The sequence below is a fragment of the Diplodia corticola genome, assembly GCF_001883845.1.
Source record: "Diplodia corticola strain CBS 112549 chromosome Unknown scaffold46, whole genome shotgun sequence".
Classification (NCBI taxonomy): Eukaryota; Fungi; Ascomycota; class Dothideomycetes; order Botryosphaeriales; family Botryosphaeriaceae; genus Diplodia; species Diplodia corticola.
The window spans coordinates 243,989-263,464 of record NW_017971525.1 but is presented as its reverse complement, the minus strand read 5'-3'; the positions used below and the strand labels follow the sequence as shown (position 1 = coordinate 263,464).

At 59.2% G+C, this 19,476-nt stretch overlaps 3 protein-coding genes across 3 annotated transcripts; 2 read left to right on the top strand and 1 right to left on the bottom strand.

Moving 5' to 3' along the window:
* Positions 1–8,880: 8,880 nt before the first annotated feature.
* BKCO1_4600081 (transcription factor stea) lies at positions 8,881–11,173 on the top strand (the record flags this gene model as incomplete). The annotated part of the gene is made up of 5 exons (XM_020276344.1): positions 8,881–9,016; positions 9,071–9,170; positions 9,239–10,735; positions 10,794–10,877; positions 10,936–11,173. 5 exons carry the CDS (start codon positions 8,881–8,883, stop codon positions 11,171–11,173), a joined length of 2,055 nt encoding a protein of 684 aa, XP_020127876.1.
* A 3,850-nt stretch (positions 11,174–15,023) lies between these two features.
* Positions 15,024–15,333, top strand: BKCO1_4600080 (uncharacterized protein; the record flags this gene model as incomplete). The annotated part of the gene is made up of 2 exons (XM_020276343.1): positions 15,024–15,117; positions 15,215–15,333. 2 exons carry the CDS (start codon positions 15,024–15,026, stop codon positions 15,331–15,333), a joined length of 213 nt encoding a protein of 70 aa, XP_020127877.1.
* A 942-nt stretch (positions 15,334–16,275) lies between these two features.
* BKCO1_4600079 (glycosyltransferase family 4 protein) lies at positions 16,276–18,548 on the bottom strand (the record flags this gene model as incomplete). The annotated part of the gene is made up of 2 exons (XM_020276341.1): positions 16,276–18,300; positions 18,360–18,548. The coding sequence occupies 2 exons, from the start codon at positions 18,546–18,548 to the stop codon at positions 16,276–16,278; spliced, it is 2,214 nt and encodes a 737-aa protein (XP_020127914.1).
* Positions 18,549–19,476: the final 928 nt, after the last annotated feature.

Below are 19,476 nucleotides of genomic sequence, written 5' to 3'. Positions count from 1 at the left end.
CCCCCCCCCCCCCCCCCCCCCACGGCAGAGAAGGGCGGAAATGAAGGTGTTCGTATGTGTGTACATCCAATTAACATGGGTCTCGGCCCTCCGCAGAAAGGAAAAAAAAAACCGTTCTGTTGTATGTACGTACATCTTCCCCGATCTCCCTCAGATCCCCGGCTCCCCCCCCTCCCCCTTCGCCAACGCTGGCAATTTCCGCGGTCAAGACGGCGACGAGTACCTACGGTGCTTGCGGCACCGGGTGTTGATGGCCGCCCCGCCCCTTCTGATACTGGTTTGGGTGTTATGTTCATACCTACTGCAGATAGTTAAAGGCCCGTGGATGGTCTCTAAACGGACGCCCCCCCGGGGCAGACCACCGTTCGGAGTGCTCTTTTCTGTTCTGGGCCATGGCACACTTACTCGCCGTGTGTCGAGATTGTGAATGGCACTAGAGCAAGACATCTTGACGGGTTTGCGCGGGATTGAATGTCTCGCTGGGATGCTGTCTCTCATTCAGTCTGTTGATTACGACGACTGCTCGGAGCGGGCCCGCCTTCCCCCGGCCCCACCACCCGCGGAAGCAACAAAGTGTGAGGGTGAGGTGGGGGGGAGCAAGAAAGGCAAAATGCTTTAGACGTTTGATGGCGGAGCGTCGGAGCTTACATAGTCACGGAAGCGGAAGTCTGTGACCTGTGTAATCACGCCGGGGTTAGCATATGAAAGCCAACCTTGGCGCAAGTGGCACAGTTGTGAGCAGAGCATCCATACACACTTCTACGACGCGTGATGCTTGGTGGTGAGGGTGATCGGCATGTCCAGTGCATGCTACTTTGTAATGGCTTGCGGTACTGCCGGTGAGTAGACACCAACCAAACTAACCGTGCCCTTTCGCATCCGCAGTACGATATTCATGGCTGCTGTTGCCCACTATGGGCCAATCCCTGTGCACGTTTGCGATGTGCACCGCTGGAAGACGCTTCTACTACTGTTAGAGGGTGTTAGTTACGTGTTTGATGGCTACTGGCACCGATAAGGTAAGATTGTTCAGTGCTTGCCACTGGTCGCACAGCAGTATTCATCTCCGCAATGACCAGACCTCTCGCATGGACCTCAAGTCTCAGGCTTTGATGTTTGCGCATGTACTGCATTCATTATAGGGCGTTATGAGGATCGCTAAGAAAACAGTTGCACGTTCGTATGCACAGAACAATAGTGCACATCATGCGCACTCTGTTTTTCTTCAACTTCGTTTCCATGATACCAATGGCCTAGTACGGTGAAGGAAATCAAGTCAAGCCAAGCGAGCAAAAGGTGGAAATCAGAGAGTAGAGAGAACACGATCTTCAACACGAAGAAGAGCGATATTATGGGCAGGCAGAGAGATGCGAGAGGGTCTTGCGCGCATGGGCCGGAACGCCACTGTTGTTGTATCGATAGATGCAGATCTTCTAATATAGCACACGTGGGAGCTTTGGTACAATCGTCAGTCGGCCTTGATCTATTCGGATATTGGACCGAGGGCATCATCGTTCCACCGATGGAATACGACGGAAGGAATGTGGCTTCTATTGGTAATTTTGCGGGTACAACACCTAGCGTCAGGATGGCAGTGGGTTCTCATCAATAATGGGCGAGAGGTAGAGCAATTCCCGCGCCCATGGACGAGGGAGGTGGAGGATGTGCGAGCTTAAGGCAGGGTCGGGAAATTTCTGCGCTCGCTACCTCACTCGCTACCTGCGAAATGGGGTCCAGAGCTAGCGCTAGAGCCCTTGGCTATGGGGTGCATACACGATCGAATATATTGTGGCTCGCGAAATGTGGATGCGTGGGGTGCTCGTTCGGTGATGGAGCAAGGAAACGGTTAGGCGGATGGGAGGCGTGAGGCGAGAGGGAGCTAACGGGCGCTATTCAGCTCGCTCGCTCATGGCTCGTTCCTCCGAGCTCCGCATAGAACGGGAAGCGAGGGAGGCGTGGAACGAGGCGTTAGCATGACGTTGATGACGTCTGTGGTGGGTTGATTTAGGCGGGCAAAGGGCTGTGGCTGAAGAGAAGGAGAGCAAAAAAAAAAAGGCGTGCAGCTTCTTACAAACATTTTAGGAAAGTATCCCGCAGGCATCGCCATGACAAGCCGAGGTTATACACTGGTCGTATAGACAAGCTATAACGTGGAAAGAGGCGCGGGGATGCGGAACAGATGCAACATCTTGCCATTGAGGCGGAGGAAGCGCCGACCGAAGGACCGAAAATTGATGACCTACGCGCGTTCAGCCGTACGCTTTGCTTGCCTTGCTGGAGTGCGTCATGCCACTCGGTCGAATTTGCCTTTTCTTGGTGTTGTGCGTAGGAGCACAGTACTTTGCAAGCGTTGGCGTGGTGTAATAGACGACAAGCTCGATGGCAAACTTCTCAGGAGGCAAAAAAAAGGCGCCCCGCTGAACAGGCGCACCCAGCCGCACTCTCCCCTTTCGCTAATGGTTCCCGTTCCACACGATACGCGACTCATCAAGAGTGGGCGCGAGGTCTCGGTGTCGCGCTCTCCGCAGCAAACCAAGACGTGGATGCATCTGCAAGATCGACCGTGTGCCGGGAACAGGCCAACGACAACGGCGATTACGAGCGTCCAAAATAATGCCGCTTGCGAACGGACGTTGTGCCCTGGAGCTATCTTGTGGTGTACCTATCGGTGCTTGGATAGGGGGCAGTTCGGCAAAAGGTAGGTGGATCTGATGTGCGTTCGCGTATCATGGATTGCATTGCTGTGCGCAGTTTGCGGCATAGTCGCGCATTACTCCGGCATTGTCAGTCGACGGATGCTGATTCCTCGGGGCTTCCGCTCGTCCCACTTTCCCGGCGGTGAAGCCGAGGGGGAAGGGGGTCGAAAGGTCGTGTCCATAGAGGACGTAGCTGGCAGGGAGTCGACGTCCAGCTACTGCATTCAGGCGGGTGATGTGGTCGATGCTTCTCCTCCCAGCACTTGTACCGACATGGCAATCCGCAGCCACGATAGACGGCAGCCGCGAAGCCGCGAAGCCGCACACAGACCATGGATCTGGAGCGTCGCCGCTCAGGGTCCCGGATAACCGTATGCAGCCTGTGCCAGCGAATCCTGCTGCTCAAGTCAGGTACTGCCTGCACCAAGCCCCGCCAAAGAGCCACACATCCAACACAGATCCACCGGCTCGACGACGGCAGCTGCTGCAGACATGCCCGACGGATGACGACAAAACGACGCAACTGCAAGCAAAACCAAGGCACGCACGCAAGCAAGCAGAGGCAAATCAACCGCAGGGCGTACGAATCCCGCAGAATCCAGACATCCCATCCTGCCGGCTCCACAACTGCACAGCCGTGCGTAGCGTGAGACACGTCGGAAGAGAGAGGGGGGGAGCAGAGGATGGGAGCACGTGCAGAGGACACTGACACCGACCTCTCCGATCCCGTGCAGGCCGGTTGGCTCTGGCGCATGTCGCATTGAGAGCACAGACGCTAATGCAAGGTACGCAGGTCGAAGATGGAGAAATCGACGCGGCGGTGTTCGATGGGTCCCACTCCCTATTCCTCGCGGCTTCCATAGCCCACAACCCCGCCCCAAGGCCAGGAGCAGCAGGCGTCGCGGGTGGTGAGAAGGGCCGCCGGGAGCGTACCATAGTTGCGAGAAGGCCTTGTCGCTGCCACCCGCCCGTCCGGCGACGAGGCTAAGGGCGCGGCACACAAGTCAGTCCGTTGAAGAATCCACGGCTGGCCTAGGTCCCGTGTCCCAACGGCGGGATGGGCGGGGGAGCGAAGGAAAAACAACAGGGAGTGGCGCTGAGGCCACTGCTCTCGCGCACAAACCAGCGCGAAAGAGCAACCGTAGCCGCGACAGCGCAAGCGGTGGCGCGCGCGCGGATCACCACAGATCATGCTCGTCCGCCTTCCCTCACGGTAGCCCCTCGGTCCCTGCTACCCGGCCAACGGCCCTCGCGATAAGTACGTAGTGCTGTGTAGGCGCATGAATGATCGTCGCTCTTCGGCCAGACTCCGCGCTACAACCACCAACGCTACCGTACGGAGCCTGACGTCCGTCTCCGCTGTGCGCCGCCGCCGTACCGCCTTCCGGCTGATGCATGGTGGGTATGCGAGGGTCCAAGGTAGCAACGCAAGAGGAAGAACAGGAGCGGTATCGTGCGGACGACTGGGCGTTTGCTGCGTGGGCGTCATTGTGGACTGTATCTGTGTACCTTCGCACCCAGCCAGCCACGGCCCAAAACCTGCGTACCCATCTTTGCTAAAATGCTGTGATCCTTTCCTCGTAGGTGGCTCGGCGGCCTCGGGCTCCCTCACGCCGGCCGTCTCGGGCTCGCGCTCGCGCCCGCGTCTTCACAGTATGTCAGCAATAAGCCGTGATCCCGGCTCCAGAAGCTCGAGCGGGCCGCCTTGGCTACGGCGCGCGGCCGCGGGTTCTGGACACGGACGAGCGCGAGCGTGAGGATCAGGAGTAGCAACAGGCTAGGCAGCCGACTACCTACCCCGTCCGGAGCATACCATTCAAGCGAAGCGGTCGACCACGAGGCTGGCAATATGCGGAATTGCGGTCGCCGAAAGCGGTAAGGCAATCGAGAAGCCACTGGCGAGTCAGCCCTCACGCACGTCCGCCATCGTCACCTTCCTTTCTCTCCACCTGTGCTCCAGACAACGTTGAACGCCGCAGACACAAGCCTAAGAGCCGCACCGACACGAGCTAGACGCCATCGACCCACAACTGTCCATCGTCGTCTGCTTCATCATGGGCGGCGCCCCCTCGCCCACCGCCCACCGCCCAACTGATGGCTCGAGCTCTCGGAGGGGAAGCGTCATTTCCAGGGTGTCTCTCACCGTTAAGGTTTTTCCACGGGACTTCTCGATGAGCGCAAGCTCCCTGGACCCTTCACCTCATCGATCCTCCGTCGCCCCATAGGCCGACTGTGGCGGCGACGGCAGCGGACGTAATATGGAGCTGGAAGCGCCGAGACCTTGGACCTGTGTCTTACTCTTGTGGGCTTGAGGTACCGTGGCACGGGCGAGTTGATTAGTTCTTTTCCCTCTCCATGATGCGGTGATGGCGGCGCTTTGATGAATGGTGTACACATCTGTAGGCGGCTGCATGTTTGCCGTGCCTAGAACCTCGCCACCGGCCAGCCTTTTTAACTAGCTGGCGCATATGCAAGCTGTACTGTGATGTCAAACAGGCATCTAAGCCGCAACAAGCAAAGACGGCGCTCATCCGGCAGCGGTTCGTCGGCAGACTGTGGCTTGAGCGAAAGTCCAACGGGCGCGAGTCGCACAGTAACTGCTGCGGGCAAGCCGGCGCAGCGGAGCGGAAAAGCAACTCCTCGGGGCCGAATTAGGAAATGCATGCAAGAATTGCTTCTGCTAAACGGCTCGGGCAGCTCGCCGTCGCAGCGGCCGACGCGTTGAGGGCGCACCGCCAACGCCCGGTTGCCATACCGGCGGTGCCTCTGGTGCGTGCGCATGCAGGACGACGGAAGCCGGGTCTCGATCGTGTGGATACCTCATTTCAGGGCTGGAAGTGCAACGCCAAACGGGCGGATATTGCGAAAGAGGGAATCGCCCTCGTAGGGAACGGGTTAGGCTCGCGTGGGCTAACCCCGCGGGCAAGGCGCTGGGCATGTTCGTCGCCGGCCGCCGGCCGCCAGCGACCGTGGCCGGTGGTGGAAGGCATGTGGAAGTTGCGACAGAGTGCAGGCGAGCCCTGGCGGCTCTTAATGCGAAACCTTAGTTTGCGCGTGATACGAGGGTTGGGCTGGTCGCTGGGTGATCCGAGGCAGGCGGGGTGCGGATCGTTCGTTCATCAAACTCGCGCTTCCGCGCGCCGTGCAGCCTGGCCCTCGTCAACCGGCCTAGCCCGACTCGTGCGCGCAATTGCACACTACTGATCGGCGCGTCATGAGATACTTTGACCGAAGTGGGCGCGGGCAGAGCTGAGCGCGCCCTCCCCAAGAACCACGCCGGATGCCGGCCAGCGCTCGTGCGGTCGGGCGTACCGTGGTGTGTCTTCGGTGATTGGGCGTGGAGCCCGTTGGGGGATCGGCGGTGTGAAGACGAAGCCGCAGGCGTGCGCAATCGCGGTTGTCGTCGGGTGTCGAGTACCAGAGCGCGTCAGCGGCACAACCAGTGGCATTGGTGGTGTTGGCTGATGACGGGGCAAGGCACGGCAGTTGAGCGGTCCGCGGGATGGGTCCTCTGGGTCCTCGTCGACGTCGCCCCGCCGATCGAGCGCGCGTAACTGCCACTGCCTTGGACTGGGTACTGCCTTGGACTTCTTCCCGCCGCCCTTCGGAATCCGATGCCAGGCGTGGGCCCGTCTTTCTGCACGCGCCGTCAGCCAGTGAACGTCTCCGTTGTACCTGTCGCAGCTTCCATCTGTAACTGCAGATCTTGTGCCCAATGCGGACACGCCCGGTCGTCCAGCGCTTCTCGAGATGATGCCTCAGGAAGCGAGGCCGCTGTGGCCGTTTCAGCGCGCAACCTACTTCTCGACTGGGCTGCTGGCGCTGCCGGAAGTGGAGGTTTGTCCGGGCGCGCACATGGCATCTGTGCCGGATTTGTCAATCCTCAGTGAGCCTTGCGGGATCGAGCCTGGCTTCGCGCGCCCACGAGCCCACGAGCCCACTGCTTCACGTCTGATCGGTCCGGGGGCTGGGGCTGGAGCCGCTGCCACCTGCCTTCGGACCTCATCGTGCGTTGTTCCTGGCCGGCCTGGTTATGCGACGGGCACACCAGCCGCGCTCCGGGGCCCGTCCACAGCCTTTCGAGGGACGAGCCGGCCAATGCGAATCATGATCGGCCTCATGGATGCACGCAGCGGCGAGTCGAATCACCGAGCCGGCGCCAGATGCGCGAACAGGTGTGGCCAGCGCGTCGCGACCCCCCAGTCTCGCGCAGTCTCGCGCAGGCTGCCTTGGCGCGACCAGTGGTCGACGGCCTTCAACCGATCACGGGAGCGCGCGCACGCTGGACGGGTCCAAGGACGGGTCCAAGGACGGATTGGCGCCCATGCCTTGCTCTGAGAGTCTGAGAGCCCGCCAGCTGGCCAGGCGGCGCCGATGTTTGCTTTGTCGGGCTCTTGTGTCGCCGTGGGAAGCTGTCTGGAACAGGCGCGTGGAGCCTCGCAGCGCGCGGCCGGGCCGGCTGACTCGCTGCGCGCGTCGGGGAAGAAGGGTCGTGGGGAGAGCGAATATCATGGCCTGATGGCGGTTGCTGCCCCTGGTTGGACGAGCGAACGTGCAGGCTGCACGGGGCGGAACGGCGGTGACTGACGGGGATGGGGTGCAGGGCAGCGATCGCGCAGGGCAAGGCGGATGTCAGATGGACTGGGCGCTAGAGGCAGCGCGGCCGCGGTTGCGTTATTGGCGTGGCTGGCTCGGTGATGGCGATGATGGTGGTGATTGACAGCTTACGGGCAGCTCCCGCAGCCAAGGGCAGACAGCGTTTCAGGCTGGGAGATCAAACGGTCGGAGGTGCTGCTGCTTGTTGCTGCCATCGTTCCTGCATCGACCGCCTGCATGGCCCGCTCGATCCAGCGGGCGCCGGCCGCTGGGCCAGCCACGCCGACATCACCACCACGCCCGCGCGGAGTCGCTGCTCGAATGCAAGGGGAGGAGTCGGTGACGGACAGGGCCCCGGCGGCGTCAGTGCTGGCTGGGCTCTGTGCCTGGGCGGCGTGGGCGGCGCGCTGGGGACGAGGGCAGGTGAATTTGCCGACGCCGCCCAAGCCGCCCCTTCTTCTTGCGCCGGAGTGCAGTGCAGCTGTCCGCCGTGCGGCCGTCCTCTTCTGCAGCGCGACTGGATCAATACGTGCCGGGCGATATTATTGTTGCTGGTCCGAGTCTGCCCTGCGCCTGCCGCTCGCCCCGATACGGCCCGGGTGGGCGTGCTTTTGCTCGTGTAGGGGACGGAGGGCCGGGAGACGCTGCTTGGCTGCGTGATCACTCTTGCGGCGGGTCCGGGACGTCGCGCGCGCGCCCATCCTGAGCCTGCTGACGAGCGATCCCACGTCCTGATCCTGGCGGAGTCGGAAGCGGGCTACCTGGCAAGGCATCAGGCTTTCCACGCCTTCTGCTCGCGTACAGCGCCAGAGCGCTAAGCCGCGGCGGGCACACCCCACGCAGGCCCATCGCCCTGCGCGGCCACCGACCTCGATGCGCAGTGCCGCGGTGCCGCGGTGCCTGTGCGGCATACAGGTATACACGCCAGGCGCGTGTCGGCGAGCAGCAGCCGGCGCGCCGACATGGTATAGACCGTCGTCAGATGGGTTGCCGCGCTCTGCAGACGCTGCTGCTCGAGGGCGGCGGGCGGGCGAGTAAGACGCCATTCCGCGGCCGCCACCTCCATTCCAGGCGGCCGCCTGCGCTTGCGATCGCTATTCGACGGCGGGCCAGCCACTCGCAGGGGCCTGTGCAGCGACCGGGATCTGGCGGCGCGCGCTCGGCGACGGAGGCCTGCGTGGCTAGGTACAGCGATAAAAATATCCGCACTGTCGCAGCTAGCAGTGCTAATCTCCTGAAACGCTGCGCTGACACACCTAAAGCCCTCGCTCCCCCTCGACTGCTGTTTCGTGTGCGAACCCTACCACCAACGCTCTTGCCTCAAGTTCACCTCCCGCCGCACTCGAGACTGCGCTTCACACGTCCGAGGCAGGCCCTCGATTCAGTTTCTGTTCATTAACATATCTCAAACATCGCCCGTCGATTTCCTTCGCTTGCTCTGCTTCGTTCTGCGCCTCACCCTCCGTCGTTCTGAGTGCTCCGCGAGCCACCAGCCGTCGCAACAAAGTCACCGCGCATCACCCGTCAATTTGCCCCGACGTCCCATCGCTATCGCCCGACGAACCCACGACGCTCCCAGGTGGACATCATGTATTCCACCGGCCACCCCGCCATGCCGCCGCCCCAGGCACGACAGGTCGCGCCCGAGACCTTCCTGCTCGACCACGACGCGCAACAGAGCCTGCCCCCCGACGCCATTGTCGCGTTGCAGCAAGTGGATAATCGTACGCCCCGCGTTTCCAATCGCGCCGCATGAGGCACGCTGACCCGCGCCGCAGTCAAGTACTTTCTCATCTCTGCGCCAGTCGACTGGCAGCCCGACCAATACATCCGCCGCTTCCTGCTGCCCACGGGCGAATACGTCTCCTGCGTGCTCTGGTACGTTGTTTGCGCCTGCGCCTGCACCTGCGCCTGCGCCCCCATGCCCACTGCTAACGCGCGCACAGGAACAACCTCTTCCACATCTCCGGCACCGACATTGTGCGATGCCTGTCCTTCCGCTTCCAGGCCTTCGGCCGCCCCGTCAAGAACTCCAAGAAGTTCGAGGAGGGCATTTTCTCCGACCTGCGCAACCTGAAGTCCGGCACCGACGCCTCGCTCGAGGAGCCCAAGAGCGCTTTCCTCGACTTCCTCTACAAGAACAACTGCATCCGGACACAGAAGAAGCAGAAGGTCTTCTACTGGTACAGCGTGCCCCACGACCGCCTCTTCCTCGACGCGCTGGAGCGCGATCTCAAGAGGGAGAAGATGGGCCAGGAGGCCACCACCGTTGCTGTCGCCGAGCCCGCGCTGTCTTTTGAATTTGATTCGTCGCAGTCGCTTTTCGAGCAGCTGACCAAGGCGCAACAAACCAACTCGTCCTCGTTCAACACCGGCATGCAGCAATACTCGCAATCGACCTCGCCCGTCATGCGCGCCATGGACTCGATGCCCCCGCCGCAGATGATTCCTCAAACCATGGCCCCGACGGTTCCCGAGGAGCCCATCCCAATGACGCACTTCGGCCAGCCGCAGATGACCATGGCTCCCCCTGCAGCCGCAATGGTCGCCAAGAGCCGCGAAAGGGAATACACTCCTATTCCCTACGATCGCAACGGCATCCCGTTGTCGCAGGTCCACCAGCGACACAGCTCCATGCCCGCATACATGGAATACTCGCCCGCGCCGTCGTTTGTCTCTTCGCATTACGAGGACTATAGCACTCGTGGTATGTCCTTCGAGCCTATCACGCCTCCCCAGCACTCTATTGGTCTGGGAGCTGAGCCTGCGTACATCGCGAACGAAGACACCGGTCTTTACACTGCGATCCCCGATGTTGGTCTCTCGGCCAGCTTCAACCCGCTCATGCAGCTGCCTCCGTCAAACCTCGCCGCGCCCCAGTACGGCGCCCGTCCTTTCGGTCCCGGCAACGTCTACTCTGTCATCGAGGGCTCGCCCACGTACAAGCAGAGGAGAAGGCGGTCTTCGATGTCGATTGGCGGCGGCATTGCGGCGGTTGCGGCAGCGAACGCAGCCAACCCGCACGCCGCGCACAGGCCAAGCGACCTGCGCCGGTCTGTCTCGAGCTCCGTGGTGCCGGTTGCGGAGGCGGCAGAGGAGGGCGGCCATGACTCGCCCCAGAGCCTTCACAACGGCTACAACAGCGTCCAGCAGAAGGCCGAGGTTGCTGACGTGTCGAGGCATGGCACACCGCTCGCCACTGTCGAGGGCAGCCCGAACCCGCAGGCCAGTCAGATGCTGTCGCAGGATGACTTCTCCAGTCTGAATGGCGACTATTCCAGCCAGTCCCTTGCCCACGATGCCGTCGTCAGACAAGCGCCCGGCGTTTTCCGCAGGGCCCGCAGCGCCACCATGATGGAGCTTGGCCCGTACCCGCAGAAGTCTCACTCTTGCCCGATTCCCACTTGTGGCCGTCTGTTCAAGAGATTAGAGCATCTCAAGAGGTAAGCGCCCACAGATCGGCGGTTTCATGTACAACGTGTGGATTAACTCGGCGCTTAGGCACGTGCGCACCCACACGCAAGAACGCCCATACGTCTGCCCTCTGTGCAACAAGGCCTTCTCGCGCTCCGACAACCTGGCCCAGTAAGTCCCATACGCGCGGGTTCTAATTTTGGCGCAAAGCTGACAGCCGTCCCCACAGGCACCGTCGCACCCACGAGCCTCGTCAGGAGGGCGACCCGATCGTCAACTTCAGCGAAGACGAAGAAGAGAACGACGAGGGTCTCGGACCCTTGGAGGAAGAGAGCCCCGAGGCGGCCAACGACTACATGCCGTCGCACCTGTCGGTGTCGGCAGCGCTCGCCGATCTCCCCAACCCCATGGCGGCCGTGACGAGTATGGGCCAGTCGCATCATCTGCTCTCGGCCAGCAACTACTAAATCCCGTCGAAGGAGCAATGCCTTGCGGCTGGCTCCAGCTTCGCCTCTCCTATTCTCGTGCTTTTTAATCGCATACTAGACTACGTTCGGTTGGTTTTCCGGCACCTGCATCAAAAGAGTTTTGTGCAGCCTTTGCCGGAGGGACCTGGGTGTTCCTTGGGAATGGTCCGGTCCGGCGAGACCGGTGTCGCACGAACTTCCAAGTGGGCCTGCTCATGACGCCATGACATTACTATTCCATATTGCTTAGCCTTTCATTTTCACGCACACAGACAGTCGTTCCCGGCATCAACGTCTGCGCGCACCCCGCTTCTTCTCCTTGTTCGTCTTCTTCTTCTTCTTCTTCTTCTTCATCTTGTTCTTCTTCTTCGTGTCGATTGTTGCTATCTGCCCTGGAAGTTTTGGAGCGGCAAAAATTGGCGCAAAGTCTTTCACGGTGCGGCGTGGTTCAGAGTCGCGAGCATCTAGAGCGCTTTTATGTTTTGATTTGGACTCACCCTCTTGTTCATTCTCCTTATGGTTATCTCATGGGTTCGTAGTTGGCTTGCTGTTTTCTTTGGGTGGAAATCTGCTCCGGAGCTGGGGATCAGGGCTATGGATGGGAACTCGGACGTACGCGGGCGAGCTTCACCACCAGGATGGAGAGGATTGGAAAGACCAAGCCACCGCACAGCGGTTGGCGTTGTCCTCTCCGTGGGCTTCTTGAGGGTAGGGATTGTATCATAGCTGCGGAAGGAGCTATGTCTCGTTTTCCCAATCAGTCAACGACCAAATACAAAAAAACAAAATGTCTACCAAACCGGGTCGCCACTCGCATCACCGTGCATGTTGATGGATCCAACGTCGCTCTCGGTCGAGTATGGATCTGTCGTGAGTACTTGCCGTCTGCTGCTGTCTGCTGCAGAGCGCGCTCTGTCGGGCGGCGCTGGGTCATGCATGAGCTCTGAGGCGCGTAGGGTCACACACCCCGGACACCGCTGGGCCCGCGAACCCGTCCGCTGGGCAATGCGATGCGAGCAAAACTTGGACAGCGCAGGAAGGTAAGTGTCCGTGAGAGAAACCGGAAACCCACATATCTGACCCATCCCATCTCGTCCTTGGCCTGCCTGCCTCTTCTCCACAAAAAGCAAAACAGCTGCGACGGGGTATCTTCTGCTACGTGCGGCCTCGATGGAAAGAAAAAGCGAACACCTTCCATCGCTACAACTTACTTCCCGGATTCTGAGTGTCAAAACAGGTCCGTCTGCCCGTGTGCAATTACCAAGAAAGAAAAAAAAAAAAAGACATATCAAGTGACAGATCAGGGCGGCCGGACAGGGAGAGTGGTCAAAACAAGGCGGCAGTGATCAAGCACGGTTTCTTTTTTTTTTTTCTTTTTTTCCCCTTGGCGGCACGTGGAAAGCATTGCTGATGTGATGTATAATGTGTGTTGTGCACGTGGCTAAAGGTTACTTGCAACAAGAGTCGATGGCGTGCATGGCACGTACATACATACGAGGCGAGGCGAGCGGCTCCGGAGGAGGAGGACGAGAGACGGAGAGAGACGGAGAGACGGAAAAGACATTCACGTCAGCTCCGCTCCGTACGTAGGTACCCTTGTTTCTCCGCGGCGGGTAAGCTGTGACGGGGAAATGTGCACAGATGGTCGGGATGGGGCCGGGGGGGATCGGCAAGTCGAGCCGCGAGAGATGGATATGGAGATAATGGCGCGCCAAAACACACACACACACATACATCATACCGCCGAAGCGGTATCGCGGTGGCTGGGAGGGGAGGGGAGTGGGGTGGGGGGAGGAGGAAAAGACGCTGGGGGATTGCCAGGACGGACGGGGGGCGGAAAGGGCTGCTGAGTGGTGCCAAGGATATATTCCAGGGTTTCGGGGTGGCCTGGGGGGCTGCGATGGTGAAACCAGCACCACCAGCCGCCCAACCCAACGTGGACCCTGTTTGGTGCTTTCGCCTAAGACGCGCGCGGTGGCGCCGCGGCCAGGCTTGGGTTTCGAATTGGGCCCAGATCTCGGGATTCGCGGTGGAGCTGGGCGAGCCCGGGTCTGATCGCCGCAGGCTTTGTTCGTTTGGGTCGCGGGGGGAATCCATCGCGTGAAGTGAGGCAGACCTGAGGTTGCGATTGGGGGAAACCTTGCAGGCGCCCCAGCTTGGGCTCGGCCCGTCGTCTGTTTGGGGTTTGCGGTTTTGGCGCCCTTCTCCTCTTCGGTTGCGAGTGCTGCGTGCGCGTGAAGAAACCCATCACAGCGCTTATGTGAAAGCGCCGAGCGGCAAGAGCTTATCTTGACTGGTCGGTGAGATGGATTGGTCACCTCGTCATGTAGGGTGACCACTCTACGCGCGAAGGGCGGACCAGAAGCGGCGATTGGGCCGTGATGGGCTTATGGCTTGGTCACATTCAACGTGTTGTTGCGTGATATCAACAAAAGACATGGTGCACCGGCTATACGATGAAGCGAGTGTACGAGCGGGGTCTGTTGATCCTGAGACAACGTGCCTGTCGGTGAGTAGAGTGGATTGGGATGCGGCTTGGAGAAGTGTATCATCATGGAATTTCCGAGACCAGAGGAACACGACCACACCGTGCCTCTGCTTCTGCAGCGCCACGCAACATGGGTGTGTTCCGAGCAGGAGCAACCCAATAGTCGTCTGAAAGACGTGGCAAGCCCATCACCAAGTGGGCAAATCTGCATAAGCAGAGTATGTGTATTTGTCAACGACCCATTGATACTCTAGAGCGAGAAGCACCTTTTTTCTTCGACACCTGCCGTGGCTTGCACATTGACAGGACTACAGTGTCCCCTGAGACCCAGCCAAGGAAATACAGCATTTATGTTTCCCATCGCTATTACCGATCAGAAGACATTGCGGAGCCACATGAGTCAATGAGACAAGACCATGATCATGGCTCAGTTCAACCATGTCGACAGTCATTTGCTTGAAATACGACATCGGAAGGTGGGAAACATACTACACTCCGGTGCGAGTGGTGAGTCGTTGAGGACGGCGGCCGGTGCGCACGTCTCACTGCATGCATGTCAAGTGCAGCACGGTTCTGGTCCACCACTCGACCCGACGCTTTTTCACAACAGCTCACTCAAAGACACCTCGTAATATCCACGCGTAGCCGAAGCAAGACCGCCGCTCACTCCTTTGGAGTTACTTTGAAGAAATCCAGTCATCTTTTCCATTCCCTTTCCCACCCCGTGACAGAATACTCGACATGCATGGTTCCTACTGGCCCGACGTACGGCTTGTGGTATGCATAGAGGCGATTGAGCTGGATTACACATCGTGGCCTAAGCTCCCAATGGGCATTGACTTACCTGATAGTCTCCGGACAAAATACTGGGCAAAACCAAAGTAAGATATTTGACAGAGGAGCGCTGGCTAAGTATTACTCTCTGTCCGCTCACATTCAATATATTTTTGACGACTGTTTTTCACGTGACTGTGTACCCTTTCATTCCTACAGTGTCACATGTGAAGCAAACGCAAAGCCGGACAAGTGCGTAAGGGACCCCGCATGAACGCCACATGTCTCTAGACAAGCTAGTCCGCGCCGCAAACGGCATCGCTGCTCGCCCACGCGCATGAGACTGCCCAAGTCGCGACTGGTGCCACCCGCTTTGTCGTTTCCCAGCTCCCCACGGCTGCCTGAACGGTCATGCAATAATTATAGCATCTTGCAAACGGCCTTCCGCGACACCCCCGCTGACGTAGGGCCGAACACCTTTCTCTGCGCCATTGCAATATAGAATCCCTTTGCCACCCCAGTTCAGCTCTATAGTCTATACTGTCAAACCAGACGTACACTGAGCAGCATCACATCTGCTCCCGTGCCATGTCTTCCCAACAAGATCTCCACAGGGATGCGATGCAGCAAGGCCTGAACAGCCAGGCAAAAAAGGGCCACAAGTCCACCACGGACAATCAAGGTGTGCCGTGCCCGACGAGCCATCCTGCACGAAGCGCTTCAGCTCCAACCTCCCGCTTTTCCTCCTCCCCCTCCACCACTGACACGCGCATGCGCAGACGCCATGAGCGAAGGGCTGAAGCAGAAGTCGTCGTCGCCTGGCGGAGGAGATGCGTTCTACGGAAAGCAGGCGGATGAGGAGATCAAGAGACCTGCGGGTGCTCGGACGGGCGGGTAGGGATTCTCCTTAATTCTCTTTTCAACCCATCGACAGATCTGCTCTCCTCCATCACACCCTTGCTTTGGTGGTTGCGCATCTTACTTCGGATCTCTAAGGGCCGTGGGCTGACTTGTCATGTTTCGAAGACTTAATCAGGTTTCGGGACCGTATTTAGGGATAGCTCTTTAGTAATGCAGAGGTTTCTCGTCAGCTTGAGTGGTATATGGATAAATAGTCTTATTTTTCTATGACAAAATTAGTCTTCGGAGCCCCAGAGCGGCCGAAGCGATTGAGTTTGAAGCTTGACAGGTTGAAGTAGAGGTGGTCCTTGCTACTGGATCTGAGGCCAAAATGATTGGGAAGTGCATTGGTGGTGACGGAAAACGGCACCACTATTGGCATTAGATCATCAATCAGAAAGAGCCTGGTTGAGATCCGAAAATATTAAGCCTCGTCGCCTTCAAAATCGGCCTCGCGATACGACTACGCCGCTGGCTCCTCCGGTAAAGCCGAAAGATATCCGATGTATCAAGGCGTGAGAGCAGTTCTAACTGGAAAGGTTAACCTTCATGCGAACCGAGGGCCTGGAAGCTACAAAGATGGTGGTGAGTGTCAATTTGAATGTGTACTACCTGGAAATCCCAATGTAACTCGCTCTTTTTGTTGCTTGCCATGACGGAAAAGGACAACAAGAGAGTGTAGCCGAGTGTGAGAACCGAACCAAACCCCGATTTGTCCGTCTAGGAATATCGACGCATTCTAATGATGCTTCCAATCTGATCCTGAGATCTCCCAGTCTGATACTGAAATCTCCTAGTCAATGAGTCGAGAAGGGTGACGAATCCAAGTCTTACCAAACCGCAGAAACCAATCATCTCCGCTGGACTTCCTAAAAACCCGAAACTCAAGGCATAAATCAAAACCGTCTTCTCATCATCACGTGTGCACCGAAGCAGTCACTCAACCCTTCAAGTCCAACTCCTTCTTCCTCGGCAGCCTGGTCTCGCCCTCTACGTACGGCATGCCAGCCTCCTCTCTCGCCATGTCATTGATCCACTTCGATTCGGGCAGAAGCGTCTTGCCCTGGGCCAAGCTGTCGGCCATGTACAGCCACGCCAACGCGTTGCCAACGGTACTCACCTCGTCACTGACGTGCTTGGCGGCGTACTCGGACATGTCCTGGTACAGCTCGCTGTCCGAGAAGAGCTGGTACAGATGCTTCGCGACGGCCTTGTAGTCGCCCGGCTCGACGAGGAAGCCCGACTTCTTGTCCTGCACCTGGAGTGGGATGCCGCCTGCCTTGGTCGCGATGATGGGAATGCCCTTGTGCACGGCTTCCGAGACCTTGACTTCGAAACCCTCGCGCGTGGACAGCTGGAGGGCGACCTTGGCGTTGGACATCAGGGCGTTGAGCTGCTGGTCGCTGGGACCGAGGCGCATGACGACGATGTCCTCGGCGATGTCGCTGTATTTCCCCTCTAGGAGGGAAAGCGTTTGGTCCAGGATCATAGAGCCATCCGGGTCGTCGACGGCGCCGTGGCCAGCAATGACGAGCTGAGGCGTCTTCTGACGTGGCCAACCTTTGAGGTAGTTTCGGCGGAGTTCGGCGTAGGAAGCGAGCACATCTGGGATGCCCTTCGCTGGGTCGAAGCGGGCGATTTGGGCAATGTATTGACGGCGGGGGAAGTCCAAGCGGTTCACGCGCTGACGGTACGCTTCGGTGCTTAGTTCGTGGAAGTAGTATTCAGTCACGAACTGGTTCATATCCTTGTTGAGACCATCGAGCCAGTCGGTCGTGGCGGGCAGGTAGCCAACTTTCTTGAAGTCGACGCAGTTGGGGATGAAGTCGCGCACGGGATGGCTGATGAAGAGGTCGGCCTGCTTGACGTGATTCCAGACCCAGTCCCAAACTTCCGCTGTGGGCGTGCCCGGCTGATCCGCAAGATCGGAGCGAACCTGGATGTGGCTCCGGAAGATGACTGGACGATCTGGATCCACCTTCTTGGAGATCGCGACCAAAGAGGGCATCTGCGGGTCATCCACGATGATGACATCAGCACCGCCCTGAGAGCGTGGCGCGAGCGGACTTCCCGGCTTGAGCCAAAACCGGTCGGCATTGCCCTGGCACCACTCATCAAGAGTCTCCTTCATGTCATCGGTGAGGCGCTCCTTGGGATTGGCGACCCCCTGGAGTATGTTGTGGTTCGTCTTCGTGATACGGAAGACTTCGGGCTTCGGCTTCGGTACGTACCAATGAGCATCCACACCAACAAGGCGGAAGAACCGGATAAGCGCATGGCGCATGAGAGCAACCCCACCGCCTTGGGGTGTGCTGTTGAAGAAGGCAATCTTCGTTTTGTTCTTCTTGATTGAGGTCACGTATTTCATGGTGGCATCCCACGTCCTTTCGCCGACGGTACCCGGGTACTGATCTAGAGAGGTGATCTGGGCATGGCCCATGGAGTCGACTTCGACGACGTTCTTGTAGCCAACCTGGACTCTCGGTTGCAGATTGGGACCAAAGAACATCAACGACTTCCGGGCCATGGAATCGGCTTCTTCGTCGATGGTGACTACCTCGGCAGGTCCCCCGTTGGGATTCTCCAGTCCATGCTCGAACACCAACGGTACTATGTCCAGCTCCCACCAAAGGCGCGAGGGTAGTTGCGGGCTGAGGCTAACCAATGTCTTGGTGATTCCGGCGCCGACGAACTTGTAATGGTGTTCCTTCTGGTAATTGAGGACCTTGGAGAGGAAGAAGTCTGACAGCACCTTCTCTCGGTCTTCCTCAGCCAACGGCAGGGCCGGAGTGTGAGAGCGGGACGCGGAAGGCGAGTCACTGCTGCTCGAGGTGCCATTGTCACGCTTGTCGTCCCCGAGAACCCAGACAGCAAAGTCAATGCTGTAGGTTCCATCGTGAGAAGCGATGCCAATCTCAATCAAGCCGTGGTGGTCCTGTCTCGCCGAAAGACCTAGGTAGAGAGTCTGTGATGGTCAGTGGTGAGTGGTGAGCACCCTTGGAGGGCAGTCGCGGCCCAGCTTACATTGAGCGCGACACCGTAGTCTCCCTTCTCTTGGGCTTTCTCGAGTCTCTCGAGGTGCTTTGTGGCACCTTTAGCCTCGAACTGATGCCGAGCCTTTGTATGCGCATGGGCGGCGGTAGCACCGGCCCAGGTGGCGCGGCGGTTGTGCTGCCGGTTGGCAGCGTCACTTGGGCGAAGTGTATCAGACATTGAAGCAAGGAAGTATGCCCACGCAACGTGAAGAGTGAGCTTGTGTGCGGAGGGTTGCGGTCGAACGTGAGCGAGGGCTTATAAAGGGCAGAAGACACGTGTGAAGCAATTGCTGGTGAAAGGCAGTGCAACGGACGCAAGGGTCCTCGGGGGTCACTCCACGGAACTGGGCGGATCGCGAGCAGCGCGTGACGGGGCGACACGCGGTGCAGGGCCAGAGGACAACACAAGGCAAGTGAGAGCGTGGAATTTCCGCTACCGAGTCGTCTGCTCGAGGCGCGAGAAGTTCTAGGTGCATAAAGGAAGCGAAGTCAGCATGACGTCGACTGATGCGTTCCTGGGGATGGTTCCCTTGGGCCATCGCGATCGCAGCCGGGATCCCTGCGGAACCTGCGGAGGAGAGTCACAGTGGGCCAGTAGCACAGCTCGCCCCGCGCCGCGACGGTACTCGGAGACCGAGAATGCGCAGGCGTGCGGCGCAGCAGGCTTCCATCCGTCAGGAGATCTCAGGCCGGAAGTAAGCCTGGCCTCGCCGCGGCGGAGCCCCAGCAGGCACCCGTCTGCTACCGATCTGCTTCCACCGCCGTTTGGATCCTATTTCTACACAGTGAGCCTTGCGGGCGCAGTTGTATGGTGGTACAGCTGCACCATCCACAGGCCATCTCACGCGTTGCACCGGCAGGCGGCCGTGCGTCCGGGGTCGCAGTGGCGGGACCGCTGTAGCGGGGCGCCAGTAGTGTCTCAGCGCCGTTGGATGGGAATTCCGAGCGAGCATTATTGATGAGGAGCGCGTGTGTTTGCGTGCGGAGAGGCGGTTCGGGTGCTGCGGCGAATGGAGCAGTGTGTGCCCACCTGCTGCCCAGCCGAGCCACATACCTCATGGCCCCGCGCCGGCCACAACCCAGGGTTCCACGCGCCGAACAGAACA